Source organism: Corvus hawaiiensis, chromosome 12 (assembly GCF_020740725.1).
Source record: "Corvus hawaiiensis isolate bCorHaw1 chromosome 12, bCorHaw1.pri.cur, whole genome shotgun sequence".
NCBI classification, from domain to species: domain Eukaryota; kingdom Metazoa; phylum Chordata; class Aves; order Passeriformes; family Corvidae; genus Corvus; species Corvus hawaiiensis.
In genome coordinates this window covers 19,453,810-19,472,787 of record NC_063224.1, presented here as the reverse complement: position 1 = coordinate 19,472,787, position 18,978 = coordinate 19,453,810, and the positions used below count along the sequence as shown (strand labels likewise).

Sequence of the window (18,978 nt, the reverse complement as noted above, 5' to 3'; positions counted from 1 at the left end):
TCCTATTAAAAGAGGTTTAATCCAGCATGGTTTCTAAATATTAACCATGTATCCAGCTGTGACATGCAATACATTTTTTACTTTAAAAAAAAAGAGAAATACAAAACGAGTATAAAAATGAGCCTGGGTCCCCTGAACATCACAGTGTGTGCCAGTAAAATATGACAAGAGAAGGGAAAGAAACACAGGATTTCGTACAGGAAAAGGTCCAAGGAGATCTTTCTCATAAATCAAAGATTATTTTTCACATTTAGAAGCAACCACTTGTTTTGCATTTATGCTGTCAGTGGTCAGGAAGCAGGAGATGTGTAGGAGCTGCCTGCTGGACAGCTCTGAGCCTGACCAGCACCTTCCCTGCTCCCTGCCAGGTTCCCTGTCCTGCTGTCAGCAGCCAGCTGCCACAGGGAACTGGAACCCAGGTGCTAATTTTATTCCAAAGGAAATCTGCCTTTATTGTTTTATCCCTGTTTTTCACTTACTCTGTTAGCACTATCTGCTCTCATTTTAAATACACCTGTTCTGGTACTGTATTAATTTTTAAAAAATCTATACGAGTTTCTTTGCCACAGACCTGTCTGATGCCATCAGTAAGGAGGATGCCATGCTCTTCCCAAGCATTCCCAAGTGTTTAAAAATGGACACAAATATTTCAAGGTAGGTTGTGCTACCTGTGAAAACAGCTTGTAAATCCAGGTGGCTTTTCCCCTGGAATACACCACCACTAGATAAATCACCTCCTTCCAGGGGGAAAAACCAACCCAGGCCACACACAGACACTGGGGCTGGGGAGATGAATTCGTTGCAGACATTCTGTAGTTTGGGGTTGGTTTCTTGGCCTTTTCACAGTGGGGAGGAGGCACTGCCCCCCTGGGGCCTGAGCACCCTCAGTGTGGCAGCACAGTGCCAGTGGCACAAGTGCAGTGCTGGTGTCACGGCAGCACCAGTGGCCTCAGCACAGAGCAGGACACCAGGCCGTGGTGCCTGGGACACAGATACTTGCAGGTTCCACCAGGCAGGTCCTGCTGGGAGGTGTTTGCCAAGCCTGCCTTCCCTGGCTGTGCAAACACTTCCAGGGGCTTCCCCAAAAACAGGACGGGGCTGCCCAGAGCTGCCTCACCTGTTCCATCACAGCCTGTGGTGAAATTGCAGCAGATGGGACGTGACTCCATCCAAGCAGCTTAAAAAAAGGGATACTGAATGTTTGATGAGCCAGCTGTCCTGCAGCACCATTATACTTTGATGTTTGCTCTCGCTGCAGATTTCCAGTTGTCACTTTTCCTTGTCACAGACAGGCAGGAGATACAAAGGTATTGACACCAAGGTGTTAACTGTCATCCAGGCCTTCAGTGCGTGGGAGCATTCAGACTTCAGATAAAGAAATATTGTTAGTTAATCAAGAAAAATACAAATAGAGGCATCCAAACCTCTCTTCTTTGGCACATCAAGAAGTATAAAAGCTCTAAGTGTTAAAGGTTTGGAATTACAAAAGCACATTAAAAGCTCTAAATGTTAAAAATGCTGTTCCCATTTACCCAGGACATGGATGTGCTGAGTGGGGAGGGGCAACAGAGAACTGAGCTGTGTTTGGACAGGACTACTGTAGGATCTGTAGTTGCGAAGGAGTGTTTAATGGCACTGGGAATAGTCTCCTCTTCCACATCACTGCCCTGTCTGTGCTCTGGTGATTCCATAAACAGTGAGGTGGAAAGAGGCTGGAATGAGGGGATATTTCAATTGGCAGTGCATTCAGCAAAGAGGAAAGTGCTTGATCATCTTCCCTTCACGCTTGGGTGGTGTTTGGTTCTTCAGTCTGAGTCAGAGTCGGAGTCCTCATCTGAGGGGTAAAACAAGGAACAAAAGTGAAAATGCAAACTTGGAAATCCCCCCCAGCTGTGGCTCAGGCTGGGAGAGAGAGGCTGCTCTGGCAGGGTGTGCTTCAAAGGACACAGCGGGTTTGGGAATGAACACTTCTGTGAAATGAGTTCTTGCTGAGGTGATGGGACCTGAAACGGCGTTTGAAGGAGTTGGGAGATGCTGCTCAGAGGCCCTGCTGGCATCCGTGCTGCTCTGGGCACTGCAGCTCAACCCCTCTGAGAGCCAGAAGCTCTGAGCTGCTGAGAAATCCCAGCAGGCCCACAGAGCTCCATCCTTCTGGCCTCAGCACTCGAGAGCCCCCGTGTGAACACAAGTTTGTGCTGCAGGGCTGAGCCCTCCTTGCATGGGCACCAACACCAAGCTGTGCGACTGCACGTGAGTTTATGTATTTGTGTCTCCATCTCCAGGGCAATCAGATCTAATCTGTATCCTAATTCTGTACCCTTGCCACCTCATCATCTTCTGAGGGCAGTTCAGATTTCAGCTTTTACAGTCTGTTTCCTGTTCCTTTGATCCTTTTGTTCCTTTGTCTCTCTTTTCAGCCTAAAGCTTGCAAAACACTTAACAGTCTACTAAAATCCCCAGAAGAGACTTTCAGTGCCGCTGTTCACCTCCTAGGATTCTATACACATCTTGTGTGTTTGGTTTTGAGGGGGTTTTAAATGGGATTTTCTGGGGGGGGTTGGGATATTTTTTGTTCGTTTTTAAGTGTGGAGCAGCCTTTTTAATCCACGTGGGTGCAATAAAGAGTCACAGGGACATGACGGGCTCCTGGAAACTGCATAACAGCTAGCCCTGTCCTGACTTGAACTGGATTTGAACACCTAAGACCCTCTTTTTATCTTTGTTTAAGTGGATCTGTCTGATCTGGAGTAGACTGTAATAGAAAAAAAATTGATAACAATCTTGTTAAATTTTATGTTTGACCCTTGGATTTCAAGGCCAATTGCCCACAGATGGTCAAAGCTGATCATAAGCGGCAATCATGACAAGGAAATGATAAGAGAAAAGCACTACTTGGACATAAAATGCTGTGGATTAATGGATGTTAATAGCAAGTTACCAAGAAATAAAAGGTAGATATTTGCTTGTTTCTACAGTAAGATATTTTAATGGGGAAAGAAAATCTGTGCTGCATGGTAATTTCTGTAATTGGATTTGGGATCTTTCAAAGTTAGAGGTTGTGAAACTCTGAGAAACTTCACATTCCTGGCTTTCAGGTTATCTTTATAAATCACTGGAATTCCATTTGCAGCTTCCTAACCGAGCAGAGCTGTGGTACACAAACCCAAGGTGGCCAAGAACAGAAACTGCTCTTGCTGAGCAAGAGCTCTTGCTCCCTGCAAAGGGCGAAATGGAGAGAAAATTCTCACATTGCAGCTCGTGTAACAGAGCAGGGAATTTTACCCACCTTCTGTCTTGCGCCCCTCAGGGGAATCAGAGCTGCCTTGCTTGAGGAAAGTGACCAGGTCATTGAAGGTTATGTAGAAATCAATGGCAAACACGATGGTGGCTGCAAACCCAAACACCTGAAAGGGCAAAAGAATGCTCTCCTTAACAACAGCTCAACGTTTGTCAGGGACAAACCAAAATGAGCCAAACCGACACAAGAAAAACTCTGTGGTTTTTTTGGCCTGTGCTTTCCAAAAAGGCAGGGAAGGGAAATGGTTTGTGACACATGGGCATCAACTGAATTACAGCTGATTTGGGAGCCTGAGAAGTGCCCAGGTGTGTCCTTATCCCTCCCCCAGGCTGCAGCCCTCTCAGGCTCTGGGCACGTTCTGGGCATCAGCACTGCTGGGAGCTACAGGAGAGCACCTCCTGCACCTCTGCCACCAAGAAATCACCTCCATTTCTCTGGAAATGATTTTCCACTTGTTTGCAAGGAGATGTGTCTATTGCTGAGCAAACCAGACTGAGATTAAAATGATTCTGGAGTCCCCTCTCCAGTGTCAGAGCAGCAGAATTGTGCCAGGCACAGGCGGGGCGCTGGTCTGGGAGCCTGGGCTGAACACGCTCCATTGCTCTGGGTCTCCCTGCAGGGACAAAGATTAACACAAGGTTTGGGTTTGTATTGTGGGGTGGTTTGGGAAGGGCTGCTGGCCAACACCACTGGGCATTGTTCTTCCCAAGCTTAAAAAATTGTTATGCAAATTTTATTTATGTTTTTATGTTTTATATTTTATGTTTTTATTATGTTATTTATTTATGTTGCATACATTATTGATGCTTAGAGTCAAGTTGCAGATGCAAGGGCTGTATCGTATTTCTGACCACAAAATGCTGACAGTGAAGGCTCTCTCCTGGCCAGTCCTTTTACTGGAGGGTAAAATGACACTGCTCTTGTTTCCACTCATCCAAGTAAAACTGAGCAGGAGAGGCAGGAGGTTGAAATTACATAATTTAGACTGGCCTTAGCAGTTACGGGTTTGGCTTCTTTTATTATTATTATTATTATTATTATTATTATTATTATTATTATTATTATTATTCCCTCCATTCAAGGACCTTGATACTCTTTGCAGGAACAGTTTATCTTCCCTGTACAGCTGGTAAAATTAAAAAGCAGAATAGGTGCCTTCCCTAAGGGTACAGTTAACACTGAGCAGCACTGTTAGGGTGAAAAAACTACTCATTGGTTCAAAACATGTTTTTCTGAAAACCTGACCATTTCTTCTTTGCTTTAAGCAAATTAATTCTCAGTTAATTGAAGAAGCTTCTGTTACTTGCAGTGGGGTCATATTTGAACTGTTTCTTAAGTACATGCATACTCAGTTCACCGCAACACTTAGGTGGAAAGCTCATGCCTACTCACCCCTGCTGCTTTGGATGCTCCATCACTGTACTTTGAAACAGCAGCAATGGAAATGGCAAAGTAAATAATGGCAGCGGTGACGCAGCGCAAGAAATCCTGTGAAAGAAGCAATGGAGCATTCTCAGATTGGTCAAGGATTTCCTCTAAAAACCATTTTGGAAACAAACACTCAACCCCTCTGTTGTTGCATCAGTGGCCTTGCTGGCATGTGACCACAGCCTGGTTTGCTTTAGAGGAGGAATTGCTCATCTGGGAAATATTTCTAAGTGAGAGAAGACCTGAACCTTGGCATAAACTTCTGCTCTTAAAGATGCTGGGATAAATCCTGCTTCTACCCTGCCTGTGTCAGGCAGACCTTCCTTCAGGCTGGGAGGGGCTGTGCTGGAGCTGTGCCTTGGAGCACAGCTAGGGCTTTAATGGAAAAATCATTTAAAATGCCTCAAAACCCTCGTGTTGAAGCAGAACTCCTGGGGCAGCGGAGGCTCAGGAGGTCCCAGCTCCCGTGGGAACGGGGTGCCTGTCTCTCTGTGGATGCAGGTCTGCGTGATGATCTCCACGGAGACCCGTCTGTGGAACTCCTCATTCAGGAACCAAACACTTGGTTTAGTGTTGCATGATTTATACTTCCTATGTCCACCGGCAGCTCCACCAGCCCGCCCCAGGAGCACGTGCCTGGTGTGATCCCTGGCACAGTCCTGCTGAGCTGTGCCCGGTCACACCAGCAGGGCTGTCTCTGCAGTGAGTTTTAAACACAGAGCTGTGGTTCCCAGGGCATGTGCCAATCACAGGGGCTGCAATAATGGTACCCTCAGCTCTGTTCACAATTAGCTCTTCTGCCTTTCCAGAACAGATGGAGGAGTAAGATCCTGTCTCAAAGCACAAATCCTGCAAGAAACTTGACTCCTCTGAAGTCAGGACAAGGTCACTTATCTACATTCTGTGCCTGCAGTGTGTTATGGTAATGGCCATAATAAACACGCACATGCCTTTTTTGTCTTAGTTCTGGAACCAGATGCATGTAGAAAATGGGAAAATGATGGAACTGAGATTACCAGCTGAAAACTGTGCACAGTTGTAGCCAAAGTCACAGATACTGTTTTATCCACCAGTGGCCTTGCTAAAGTTATTTTTATACACTGAGAACCCTAATTCAAACCTCACTGCAATGAACTATTGATGGTACCAAAAGAGAATCCAGATTGATAAGATCAGTGGGGTTTTTTGAAGTGTTTGTACTGCAAGGCAGCTGCTCCTTTTGCAGTGATATTTGAGGCTGCAGGGACATCCAGTGGCCAGGGCTCTCCTGCAGCCCCAGCACTGCCTCAGCAGCCACTGGGCTCCTGTGTGGGCATGAACTGGCCAGAGCTGCCCCCTCTCAGAGCAGCTCAGTTTGTCTGTGAGTGTAGCTCCACCTGAGAATTCAATCACAGCCTAATAAAGTCTGTCCATTATCAACAACACACATTCCCCCCTTTGTAAGGGTGCCAATAAGGAGCCCCCAGCAGTCAGACTGACTTGGGCTGATGCTGGCCCTAAGCTATTTGCCTGGAATTGGGCATAATTTCAGTGGTTTGATAAAGCCACGCTTTGTGTCAGCGCCCAAAAAGCTGCAGTGTAGAGCAGAGCATAGTTTAGAGTGATCTGGGACCTTCTGAACCAGAGGCAGCATGGATAAGTTTCTAATAGGGCAGTAAAGTTGTTACAGTCACCCTGAACTCCTGCCCAGCCCCTTTCACTCCCCTCACAGTGCACAATTAAACCTGGGGGTTTCTGTTGCACATCTCACTTACCGCCAAAGGCCAGTGGGCTCCTTTAAACTTCTCATTAAGCTTGGAGGCGTAGGCAAAAAAGAGAAACAGTGCCAGCAGAAACTCTAGGAGTGGTGCCATCATGAAAGAAGCTGCTAGAGATGCAATATAGCAGATAAAGATGATAAATGACAGCACCTAAAGTAAAGGGAAAACTCGTAGTTATTCGCATGGAATAGCAGAGCCGCAGGCAGCCGAGCAGCTTTGAAGTGTTATTTTCCCTGTGTATTTCTGTCAGTGCTGCTGCTGATGGCATAGTTTGCTTCCTGCTTTATTTCTCATTGGGCCAAATGATTTTTCTTGTTCAGCATGGAATAAATCTGAAGTAATGGTGTTTACTTCCATGTGTGTGAATCGCTTTTCCAGAGCGCTGGGTGGATTTGCACCTCTTGGAGTCAGTAATTTGCTCTGGATTGTAAACAGCTCTGACAACATCATTCTGAAAATAGAGTGGGGTGTTGCCAAGCAAGCAGAGCTCTAAGCTTTCAGCCGTGACAGCTCTCATTTGAAACCCAAATCAGTGCTCAGACAGCCTGAAGTAACTCAGCATTTATAATCTTGGAGTTGAAAGAATAAAGTCTGCTGGTGATGGATAGAAAAGGGCCAAGAATTAATTGTTCTGTGATTTCTGGAAGTCTCTGCTTCCAGTTTTCCAGCATGGCAGCTGTCTTAGAGAGTAACAGGACTGATAACTCCCATTGATTTATCTCTGTGATGTTTCCTAACTCTAGTAAAATAATAAAAATGGCATTTGTTTTCCCACTCAATTGAAACACCTTTAGAATATACCTATGGCTCAAAATACAAAGTTTCACAATGGAAAAACTACTGAAGAAAATGCATTTTTAGCTAAACCAGACAGTACCAGACTGCTGTCCTACACTCCTGGGCCTTCAGCTGCTGTGTTTGTAAAAGTGGAAGGGGAGGGAACCATGGAGAAGCTCAACACCATTTTCAATTGCTGTACTGGGGTTGGTCACCCCCACAAAGAGGCTCCAGTCCTGTGTTCTACTGCCTTGCATAGGAACTGCTTGCTGTTTCAATCAAATTAGCTTGAAGTAACAAAAGTAGCCAGAATGCTGAATTACACATTATTATGTGCCAGTTCACACCTGGGCTGCTCTGTCCAGCCCGTCCTCCTGGAGACAAATCTCTGCCTTCCCAAAGCTCAGGGATGCTTTTGGCCAGCACAGCAGGGGGGACTGAGCATTAGATTACAAGGATGTTTTCAACTTCTAATTGCACATTGGGACACTGACATTCCCACTCACACAGCACTGAAAATAAATGTATTCTTTCCTCCCAGATAGCACATCTGAAGGCACATGTAGCTTCCTGCAAAGGTAATCAATGCATTTGCCTTGTTAAATTTCAGCTCTATGGATTTCTTTCTTTGCTGCTACCATGGGTTCCTGGGGACCACCTGTACCTCGGAAAAGATCACCATTACACTTGAATGATAAGGCTCCTATAGTTATTAGTAATTACTCCTATGAGAGGTCAGTCAACCCTCAAATACATGTATCAAAAAACCCTTTTATGTTTAGGGGGCAACTAAGCAGTTCAATCCCACTGAAATAATTTTTTGGTGTAATTAATTAACAAGCCTTTATACTCAGCCTGCTTTGGGGAAAGCAGTCAGTGCCTGACCAGGATGCTAACAACTGGAGTACATTGTTTTCATCCATTAGGACTGGCTGCCGAGACTAGAGAGGATGTGACATTTTTAGTAAGAGACTATATTTATCTTAAACATCTTTGCATTGTTCTTGTTTCACTGGGTTCTAAGAAACTGAGCTGGGATAGCATATAGACCTCACTTCTGCATGGGCCTGGTAGCTGGTAATACCTGCCCCATTTGTTGGTGTTTACCCCATTTTAATTTGTTTATTGCTCACAGAGCCTCTCTGCAGGTTTTTCTCATTTTCATAAAGCAGAGGGGGCTCATTCCGTGTGTCTCATCCTTAGCATGGTAGTTTCTTTCTGTGAGCTGAAAGTGATAACTCTTTGAAGGGAAGGGGATTTATCAGAGCTTGACAACTCCTAAGAGGAGAGAGAACTTCCTTCTTCCTATCACAGCACCTATTCCCTTTCCACCCTAAAGAACAAAGACTGGACTTGCTTTGTGAATCTGCTTCACTTGCATTTCTGGAACATAATTTAGACACAGTTTGATGTTCTCTTGGATTAAAAAGAAATCACCATCTATACACGACAATTTTTTCTTGCTCTGGTGTTGAAAAAATATCTTCCCTTTTGTGGCTAAAGGCAGGTATGTGACAGCTGAGCTGCAGGGATGACCAGCAGCAGGGAGATGGGTTCAGGGCTGGTCCCACCGACCACAACCCTTCCTATGGCAGATCATTAGACCTGAACTAAACCTGGTGATCTCTTAGGAAAGGATTAAATGCAGTGTTAAATAATATGTCCTACTGGAGCAGCAAGGGGAGGTAGAGAGGCAAATTTCAGATACGTAAGGTGACACTGCACAGCAGAGATCCCTTTGATCTCGATTCTGTTTGAGTCAGTAACTCCTGTGCTCTGACTGCATTTGCACTGAGAAAAAAGCTTTCCTGTCAGAAGCGTGAAGAGAAAGGAAGAGCCTTTGTGGTCTGTTATTATCAGCTTTATGGCAATTTGTGCCAGGGAAGGCTCCTGCTGTCTCCCCTCAGCCCTGGGCAGGTGTGAGGTTCAGACATGAGCCAAGCTCAGGGTGAAACGGGAGCTGTTCTGTGGCAGGAACACACCAAGAAGCCCCTGATCCCAGGTGCTGATGTGCCAGGGGATCCCTGCTTCCGTGCCAGGTAAGCTGCTGAAGAGACAGAAAGACCAGTCTGAGCATTTCAACTTTCTGACTGGGTCTGACCCAGAGAAGCTGGGGAAATATCAGTTATTTTAAAATCTGGTCACCAGGCCAGCTACTTGTTCAAATCAAGCCCTGCATCACTGGTAGATGACAGCAGTCTCCTGCTGCCTGTTCCTCAGCCCTGAAGGACAGTCACTGTATTCCCACCTTCCTCACCCTCAGTGGTGGGATTGAGCCCAGCCTGTCCTGCTCTCCACTTGTCAGCATCCCACTGCGAGGAGAACTGCACCTCAAGGCACACTGAAAACAAAGGCACCTTTTGATTCACAAGAAGCCACTTGGTTTCAGTAGATTATTGATGGTATCAGTAAAGGGGAAAGAATCTGAAGTGTGGTAACTGCTCTCCAGTTCAACATCCTTCCTCATTCTGGAGGCACTCTGAGACTGAGAAGGCCCAAGGAAGATTTTATGTGAAATACACACCTATACAAAAACGGACCAGATTTTGAGAATGAAGGTTTGAAAGATGGTATTTTTGGATGCTTTCACTGGGGGAAGGCTGGAAGGTCCAGGAAGGGGAGGGAGGCAGACCCTGGAAAGAGCCAGAGGAACAACAGGAAGGAAGTGCCTGAGGGCTCTGTCCAATGATGACCATGGCACTGCACCTTGGCACTGCACCCTGTTCTTTGGTTTTCTTCTTTTCCATCTCCCATTGCAGCCCTGACATGGATTTTAATGCCAAACCTCCTTGGTAGCTCGGGAACAGCTCCGTGTAATACAAGAGCCCACAAATGGTAGGATTTTGATGATGTTTCTCATTTCTCCTTTTGTACAGCTCATTTCCTCTTCTGGCAGGTGGAATGCACGGACTCCTTGAGCAATAGTGGATATTACCTATAACTGTCTTTTCTGAATTGTAAAAGTGAGTAGGTCCTTTTCTGACCACTAAACTGCACTGCCACTATCTTGAGCATTTGATGTTATCTCAAAATTTTAAAAATACACCTCTCCTCCCACAATACAAACACTGCAGTGCCAGTCTGTACCCAGAAATAATGACACCTACCTACGTACTTTTCCAGGATTCAAGTCTTTGTGACAAACACCTCGCAAACTGAAAGTTGCTCTAAAAACTCAAAAGCACCCTTCAGAATATACCCTGACCCCTCCAAGGACTGTCAATGTTCCACTGCACATCGTACTTGTTCTGCACCTCTGTTCCTGGAGCTGTGTGTTTCAGGGTCACTTCAGAGAAAGGTCAAGCTATGGGACCTTGTTGTTTTTCTAACAGCTCTGTAGCTATGCTAAAAAAAAAAAGGCAGCTAGAGAGGAAGTTTGTGAGGCTCCATGCAGTTGCAAGTTCATTTCTAGCACTTTCAGAAAGCACTGCTGCTTCTGGGAGAAAAAAAAGTACCAGTGTCTTATCAGTTTTGTCAATTTGTATTTACACAGGGTTTTTCTCTTCCCCTCACTTGGGATTACACCCTCAGCATTGAGAGCAGCTGAGTCTGAGCCCTTCCTGAGCTGCTGATGAAAGGTTAGTGTGACTGCTGCCAGCTTCACTGAGAAGGAATATCTGCATGCAGGAAGCTCTAATGCAGCAAAGAGCAGGACAGGAACCTTTCACAGCTTGGCAATCATAAGGGTATAAAAAATCCTGGCAGAAAAGCAGCCTGACTATTCACTGAGCACCTTTTATGTACACTCCCATTCACACAAAAAGCCTTCTTTGGTGTTGTGTTTCCGAAAGTAACTTTCCCATTTAGACCCATGTAATTATTACTTAATATTCTGTTGCTGAGCTTCTTAAACTGGCCAGGCATTACAAAGTTATACTTTATTGTACAACAGGCTTGCAGTTCAAGGTCTAAAACATAATCATGACAGTGGTGAGAGAGCACAGTGTCCCTGAAGGGAGGGAGGCCTGAGCAGTGCTGAGGTCATGGCAGCTCCAGAGGTGTTTGTCTCCTCCGAGCAGGGAGAACAGACCCACCGGAATCCGCTGGGAATATGGGAATGTTGGGAAGCTGCTGGCAGCACTGCACCAGCTCATCTCCTGCTCCTCATCTCCTGCCCTCACCTCCCTCCACAGGAAAGAACAGGTCTGCCTAAGGTTTTACAAGTGGGTAGCAGTGGTATCTTTTGGACAAGAGTGCATGTGGGTCTCGTATTTTTGTCAAACAGACAAAGTGCATCACTCAGTGCTCTCTGCTATTCAGTTACTACTTCTCTGTTGCACTTGTCGTGGAGGTGAAATTCCTGGTTCCTCCAGAACTGACTGCAGGAGAGGCCTTCTGGCTACAGACCCTGAGAAAGGCACAGGGGGCTTCTTCAAAGGAGACTTTACACCGAACAGCTGAAGTTTCAGTTGTGAAGGTCAGTTCAGAGAAGACTGAAAAGACAGGAGAAAGACGGGAAAAGAGGAGCGAAACTGGCACAATGATTTCTACATCCTTTTACATCACCACAAAACTGACACAATTGTAAATATTTATACTGCATCTTTATGAAAAAGAAATAAAATGTAGCACCACTGCATGCTGGCTTCAGGAGATTGAGGAGATGCCAGTTAAAGCAGCCACAAAAGCTCGACTGGAACAGCCGGGTGAGCAGCAGAATCCACAACTGGGGATCTTGTCTGGACAAGCTCTGGTGGCAGTGTGAGAGTGGCTGTCAAATGGTTCCAACACAGAACACAGGGAAATGAAAACTGCATCTCTTAAGGAGGAAAACAGCATGGATGAGATGATGACCTTCAACACAGCAACTGGAGTATTTAGGAAAAATGAGTATCTTAACAAGAGTGTTAAAATATGGAAGAAATCATGGCATGGGGGGGAGAACAGAAAGGAAAAACGATTAACCTGTAAGATTAAAAATGCTGATTAGAAAACGGAGGGAGTAAGGCAGTGAGAATAAACAGGATTAGGAGAGACAGTGAAGCTTATAAATGTATTTGATGCTACTGCTTCTTTCTGGCTCTACAGCTATCCCACGTGGAATAAAAAATTAATCAGGCAGGTTAGTGGTGGGGTGGACTGGATGTTCTCCAGAGGTCCCTTCCAACCCCAACCATTCTGTGATTTTGTGGAGATCAAAAGTAAAAGGAGCAGGGGATGGGGGGAGGTTAACTTCCTTATCTGAATAAAATTTGAGATTATAATTAAGCCTCTAGCAGTAATCAGCTCCATCACCAGCTTGACTTGCTCTAGGGGAAGCACCAGGATACATGGGCGCTGCACCAGAGCACATTACACCTGAACATCCTAAAGATTCATCCTCCATGTAGAAATGTGTGGAAATGTTATTTTCAAAAATGGCTGAGAGCTGGAGAAATAAAATGCATTTCTGGGGAATTGCCAAGCTGCTGAATAATGTGACATTTGTAACAGTAATGAGGACCCCACTTTGCTTCTGAACAAAAGGCACTGTTCAAAATGTGTAACCATGAATATTATTTACATACATTTATGCAGAACCCAGCCCCACTCCACATTAGCACCGTGTCAGAGGAAAAATTAAACATTCAAGACAAGAAATACAAAGCTAAAGATGAAACACAGATTTAAACCATGATAGATTTAACTTGGACTCATCTTCAATTATTTGGCACTGCATTTCTCTAACTGTGTACAGGCTCCATTTACTCTGGGGCCTGTGTTGTCTTCAAGGGTTTCTTCTGGCAAAGCTGAGACAACTGGAGAGAAACTACTGCTGCCTCTTGTCTGCCACGAAACCACGTCCTGAGCACGTGGGCTTGGCCTGCAAGGAGCACAAGGAAAGCTCTCGGCAGATGGGATTTCAGAGCTGCTTGCAGCCAGCCAAACCCTTGGGAAGCCCCAAGTGGCCTTACAAAGGATAAAACCCTGTTTTGTCAAGACAGAGCAGATTTTATTACTCCAAGGAGGCATCATCAGTACTTCTCTATGACAACAAAAGGGTGAGTCTGATCCCGTGACCAGAACAGTATTCCTCCAATATGTCATCATTCTGAGATGTTAAAAAGCCAGGCTGTCTGAAAGCCATCATTTAGTGGCTGTAAGCTTGTAAAGGAAATTCCAGTGTGTGACATAGTATGTAACAAAAATACGTGCCAACGCAGCCAGGTTAGGTGGGCTTGGTATTTTCTAAATGTGTGGTTTCGTAAACTACAGATGCTGTGTGAGTGATGGGGGTACCTGAAGGAGCGATGGGGTAGCTGGAATCTTTTTGGTGAAGCTGATAAAGCCTGTGGCCTGCTGCTACTCAGCCGAAGGCTTTCCCCACCACAGAAGTCATCCTGACCCCCTGAGTGAATGCTTTTCCTCTCAAAGCCAGCCTCACATCTGGCTGTTCCCTGTCTCTCTGCCACAGGGCAGTGCCTGCAGCCTCACAAACTCTTGAGCTGGTCCCCACCAGCTGACCACAGACAATTCTGCCTCCTTCTGCCTGTTCCTTACCTTTCTTTTGCTGGAATGTCCTTGTTACCTTCCCTGAGCTAGCACAGTGGATAGCCAGAGACACCTTGCACATCTGAACAGTGCTCCATGGACTTGACTGCTAGTTTGGGCTGTCCTGATATTTGACTATCTGCTGCCAAAACTCCAGCTAAAACTCCAGCAAACATAGTGTTTGAATTTATCATTATTTCTAGCAAAAATGATGTTGAACCTCTAATTTCAATCAATAAGCTTCCTGTTCAGAAGCTAAATTTTGGTGTGAAATACCCACTCCCCATGGGGTGAGTGATCTTCCTTATCAGGTGGGTACTGTTTCAGCTGTCAGGTTTTAAGCCTTTACACGTAAAATTCCAGAAAGTCCCACACCACAGTCACTGCCCTGGTCCTGCTGCCACACTATTGCTGATCCAGGCCAGGTGCCCAAGGCCTTGTGCCCACCTGGGCTGGTGTCCAGCCGCTGTCACAGTACCCCAGGGCCTTTGCCTCTGGGCAGCTCTCCAGCCCAAAGGCTCCAGAGCAGCGAGCAAGCCCATCCCTTTGAGGGTCATGGACAAACACAGCTTTGGAGGGCTCGGGACAGCAGCTGAGTGACCGTGATGCACACACAGCCCGACGCCACACATCATAAATTCATGAGTAAAGTCTTTCCTGACACACTCAGGACAGGCTGCCTCCTAACCCGGCACCACGCGATAATGCAAACCGCAGCCGTGGTGGTTACTGGATTCATACTGCAAATAGCTTAAAACGAAATCCAAGCGCCTTTTTGCTGAGAAGGGGTCTCCGATAGCGAAACACACTTAAGGCAGTGGAAGTATAACGCGACAAGTTTTGGTTTCTAACGTGCTCTGCCTGAATTACGCTCTCAGCCCTGCAGTTCCCCCACTCCGGTACGGCTGTTTCCCCATTTTTCCCTCGGTTGTTGTCCCCCGTCTCCGCTCTGCTGTTTCCTCCCAGTTTTCCCCTCGGTTGCTGTCCCCCAGTTTCCCCCTCAGTTATTGTTCCCCCGTCTCCCCTCGGCTGTTTTCCCCCAGTTTTCCCCTCAGTCGTTGTCCCGCCTCTCCCCTCGGCTGTTTTCCCCCAGTTTTCCCCTCAGTCGTTGTCCCGCCTCTCCCCTCGGTTGTTTTCCCCGCAGTTGGTGTCCCCCTCTCCCCTCAGCCGCACAGCTGAGCGGCCCGGGGCAGGTCGGTCCGGCGGAGCCCGCTCGGGTCCCGGCTGCTCCGGGGATGGCTCCCGCAGCCCCCCGGCCCCGGTGTCCCGTCCTTACCGACTCCGCGAGCAGCAGCTGCCCCTTGCGGGAGCGCAAGAACTCCCGGGGGGGGAGCAGCGAGCTCAGCCCGGGCGGTGCTGCGGCCCCCGCGGGCTCGGGGTCCTCCATGGCTGCGGCGGCGGGCGGGGGTGGGCGCGGGGTGGGCTCAGGCTGAGCTGGGGCTGGGCTGGGGCTGGGCTGGGGCTGAGGTCGGGCTGGGCTCGAGCCGGGCTCGGGCTGGGCGCGGGCTCAAGCTCGGGGTGGGGGGTTGGCCGTCGAATATTTTTTTTTTTTTTTTTTTTTCTCTCTGAAGGAGGGAAGCGGAAATCGTGACACTGCGGAAACGTGAAAAAAAGTTTCAGCATCCCCAGCTGTGGGGGGTGGCCCCAGCGCCCGCCCCCAGCCCCGGGGCAATGGAGCTGGGCTGCCACCTTCGCCCTGTGCTGCTGGACGGACACCAGGGAGCCAGGGGGCTTCTCGTCGCTGCCCTTCTGAACGCACAAGGCACAGAATCACCGGGTGGCTGGGGCTGGAAGGGGCCGCTGGAGGTCACCCAGGCCAAACCCCGCTCAAGGATGAAATTTCAGGATCCAAATGCGTCGGCGAATGCTTTACCATGCAATTCACATGGCACAAGAAAATCTTTCCGAAGGGTGGTTACTGGGACATTACATTTTTACTTCAAAATGTACATTTTTCACTTAGTAAATAAATAAGATTAAATAATGCACTTAAGCCTGTTTGTGTTTTCTTTTTATTAGAGAAAGAAGACAACCATGAAAATAATTTTTAAAAAAGGTAAAAACGTAACTTTGGAAAAACAGGACAATTTCCTCTGAAGCTTTAACTGGTGAAATTGCAACGCTGAAACTGCATTTGGAAAAGTACGAACCTTATGAATGATACTTGCAAAAACATCACTGCACAGGAAATTCAAAAGTGAGCACGTAAAAATACAAATTCTTTAAAAGACAGTGGGGAAACAGAATGGAGAAACCATTCTTTCACTAACATGTCAATCTTATTTGGCAGGAGCACTCCTTCCTCTTGCTTTATCAAGGCTAATCTTCTTGCAAAGAAGAACCGCGTCGACAAGGCAGAGAGCAAGCAATGTAAGACCCAACACCTATAAAAATAACCATAAAATTAGTTCCCCCAATCAATCTTGAGCTTTTACTGTAGTGACTCATCAAGGTAGCAGTAAACACATGTTCCTAACTTGGTTCTGGCCTTGAAAAGACAGCTGATAAATTAAATAACACCCACATTTACATCCCGTCAACCTTTCACAGAGCTGTGTACAGCTTGCTCTGTTTGATGTTTGTGTGAGGCCTTGGAGATGGTGTGGTGCTCTCCTTGAAAGCTAAGCTAATGCTGCATTATGCCAGACAATGCTTTTATCTTAAATGAAAGCCCTTCTGTCCCTTTAAGGGTTGTTTAATTAATGGGACTAGCCCTGAGAAAAGTCAAGGGGAAAAGTCAGCATTCGTAGAAACAAGCTCAGCAGGAGCCTGTTCTTCTCCTCTGGAGCTCTGAATGGGAAACATATTCCAAATTGAAGAAAATACACAGAAGTATTAAAAAAATAGTCAACCTCAGGCAGGTAACTGGAAAAATGTGTTTGCAGAAGAGCCACTGAGATAACTCACTCAGCTCCTGCCCTTCAGCCCCATCCCACATGCACACAAGGGTTTTTTATGCAAGCACTGAATTACCTGATCAGGGGAGTTATTTTCAGGAGAGCTCTAGGGAGAGCACAGCTCAAGGCAGTTTGTGCCTCAGAACAGGCTGGGGGTGATTCTGTCCCTCCCGGCACTGAAGATGTTGCATGTTCCACCCAAACTCGTGTTCCCAGCTACCTGCTCGGTCTCCTGTACCCACCCTTAATTTCTGTGAACTTCACAACAGAGAATATAAATTCTGTTCCAGCACAGTCACTCAATGAAAAAGTCTCCTTTTTGCTTAGGATGCAATTGCCAGTGAAGCCATCAGCTTTCCACCTCACAGCCTAAGCTGAGTTTGAAAGACCCCAGTGGCAAGTTTTAGGTTTCTTTTGGTTGCCTGTCACATTTCAGCTTATCTTGTACTTCTAGAGACTTTCAAAACTGAGGGTTTTTTTCCCCTCCTTATTGTTTATTAAGGTTAGTTACATTAGTTGCCATTTGAATTAAAAATACCAGTTGCTTAAACTATTAAACTGCTTTGATCTTAAGAACGCAAAATTCTTACAATCACAGTATGAACAAAACCCCTTTTTGAGTGACATAGTTCCTCAGCTTGTGTCAGAAAAAACAATGTACACATCAGGAGGGAGGTACCAGCAAGCCTGTTTAAAAAGTTTCAACTTTTTTTAGCAGAACTGTTGGCATTTCTTCTCACTGGATAGTCCTAAAAGAGCTATGGATTCTCCCACCTAGGATTTCAAGCTATGGAAGCAAATGTAGGTTACTTAAAAACTCTACAAATTTTCAGTGTTTCAGTACTTCTCTGTAGTAATTCCTAAGTCTTGTAATATCTTTAAATTACTAGTGGTGTGAGGATTATCTTCTTTTAGTGAGATACCCTGAATGTATCTTGTTTGCTACTGCTGAGGGTGTTCTTCCAAAACCGTTGTTTGCATGGTCCTACCACAATGTGAGTGTACCAAGAGGATCAAATCATGTGCACTTTAAGAACTGAAATTCATTAACAATGTTCCTACTTACTCCTCCAGCCAGTGTCCCCTTGTTGGTCCTGATTATTATTGCAAACAAGCACACAACGAGGAGGAACAACGCTGCAATCACCGAGTTGAAAATATCCTGAAACAGCCAGTGGAAGCAAAATATTTATTCTGAAATACAGGCCTGAAGGAGAACGTGGAGAGCTCCCAACACAGAAGTGATGGTTAAAAACGGCTGGATTGCCATGAAAACAGAATTACAGCAACATTCGTGTGAGAGAACACTGACACCCAGTGGTTTGATGGTAAAAAGAGCCTTTGTGGTAAAACTTCCTCATTTTACCTTTCTTCTGTTGTTTTTGCAGTCAAATTTATTCAACTTGGCTACACTTGATAGACTGACACAGCAAATACACGTACAAAAGGGAGGTAAGAGGAGAACTCGTCCGTATTTGAGTGAAAGTGTGTGACTAATTTGTGATGTGCAGGTGTTACACAGCCAGGCAAACAATGCCCGTGCCGGGAGGGGCTGTTATTGGATCTAGCTGCCATCCAGGAACTGATAGAACAGAACACTCCGTTAGGAAAAACTGCCTCAACCTCCCCGGGACACTGGGGCTTGCCCTAAGTGTACGGAAACAATCACCGAGCCGACTGACAATGTCCCCTGGGACAGGTTCCTGTTCACGGGCCTGCCGGTGCTCACAGCCAGCGGCCGGAACAGCCAGGGGACAGCGGTACCCTCAGCCAGGGGACAGCGGTACCCTCAGCCAAGGGACAGTGGTACCCTCAGCCAAGGGATAGTGGTACCCACAGCCAGGGAACAGCGGTACCCTCAGCCAGGGGACAGCGGTACCCTCAGCCAGGGGACAGCGGTACCCTCAGCCAAGGGAACAGCGGTACCCACAGCCAGGGGACAGCGGTACCCTCAGCCAAGGGACAGCGGTACCCTCAGCCAAGGGAACAGCGGTACCCTCAGCCAAGGGATAGTGGTACCCACAGCCAGGGAACAGCGGTACCCTCAGCCAGGGGACAGCGGTACCCTCAGCCAAGGGACAGTGGTACCCACAGCCAGGGAACAGCGGTACCCTCAGCCAGGGAACAGCGGTACCCACAGCCAGGGGACAGCGGTACCCTCAGCCAAGGGACAGTGGTACCCACAGCCAGGGAACAGCGGTACCCACAGCCAGGGAACAGCGGTACCCTCAGCCAAGGGACAGCGGTACCCTCAGCCAAGGGACAGTGGTACCCACAGCCAGGGAACAGCGGTACCCTCAGCCAAGGGACAGTGGTACCCACAGCCAGGGAACAGCGGTACCCTCAG

At 46.8% G+C, this 18,978-nt stretch overlaps 1 protein-coding gene across 1 annotated transcript; it reads right to left on the bottom strand.

Moving 5' to 3' along the window:
• On the bottom strand, positions 1-15,146 carry CMTM3 (CKLF like MARVEL transmembrane domain containing 3). Its single transcript, XM_048316392.1, has 5 exons — positions 15,011-15,146; positions 6,481-6,636; positions 4,691-4,786; positions 3,287-3,404; positions 1-1,834 (listed from the first exon to the last, which is right to left on the bottom strand). The coding sequence occupies exons 1-5, from the start codon at positions 15,119-15,121 to the stop codon at positions 1,806-1,808; spliced, it is 510 nt and encodes a 169-aa protein (XP_048172349.1). The 5' UTR covers positions 15,122-15,146; the 3' UTR covers positions 1-1,805.
• Between the last annotated feature and the right edge of the window lie 3,832 nt (positions 15,147-18,978).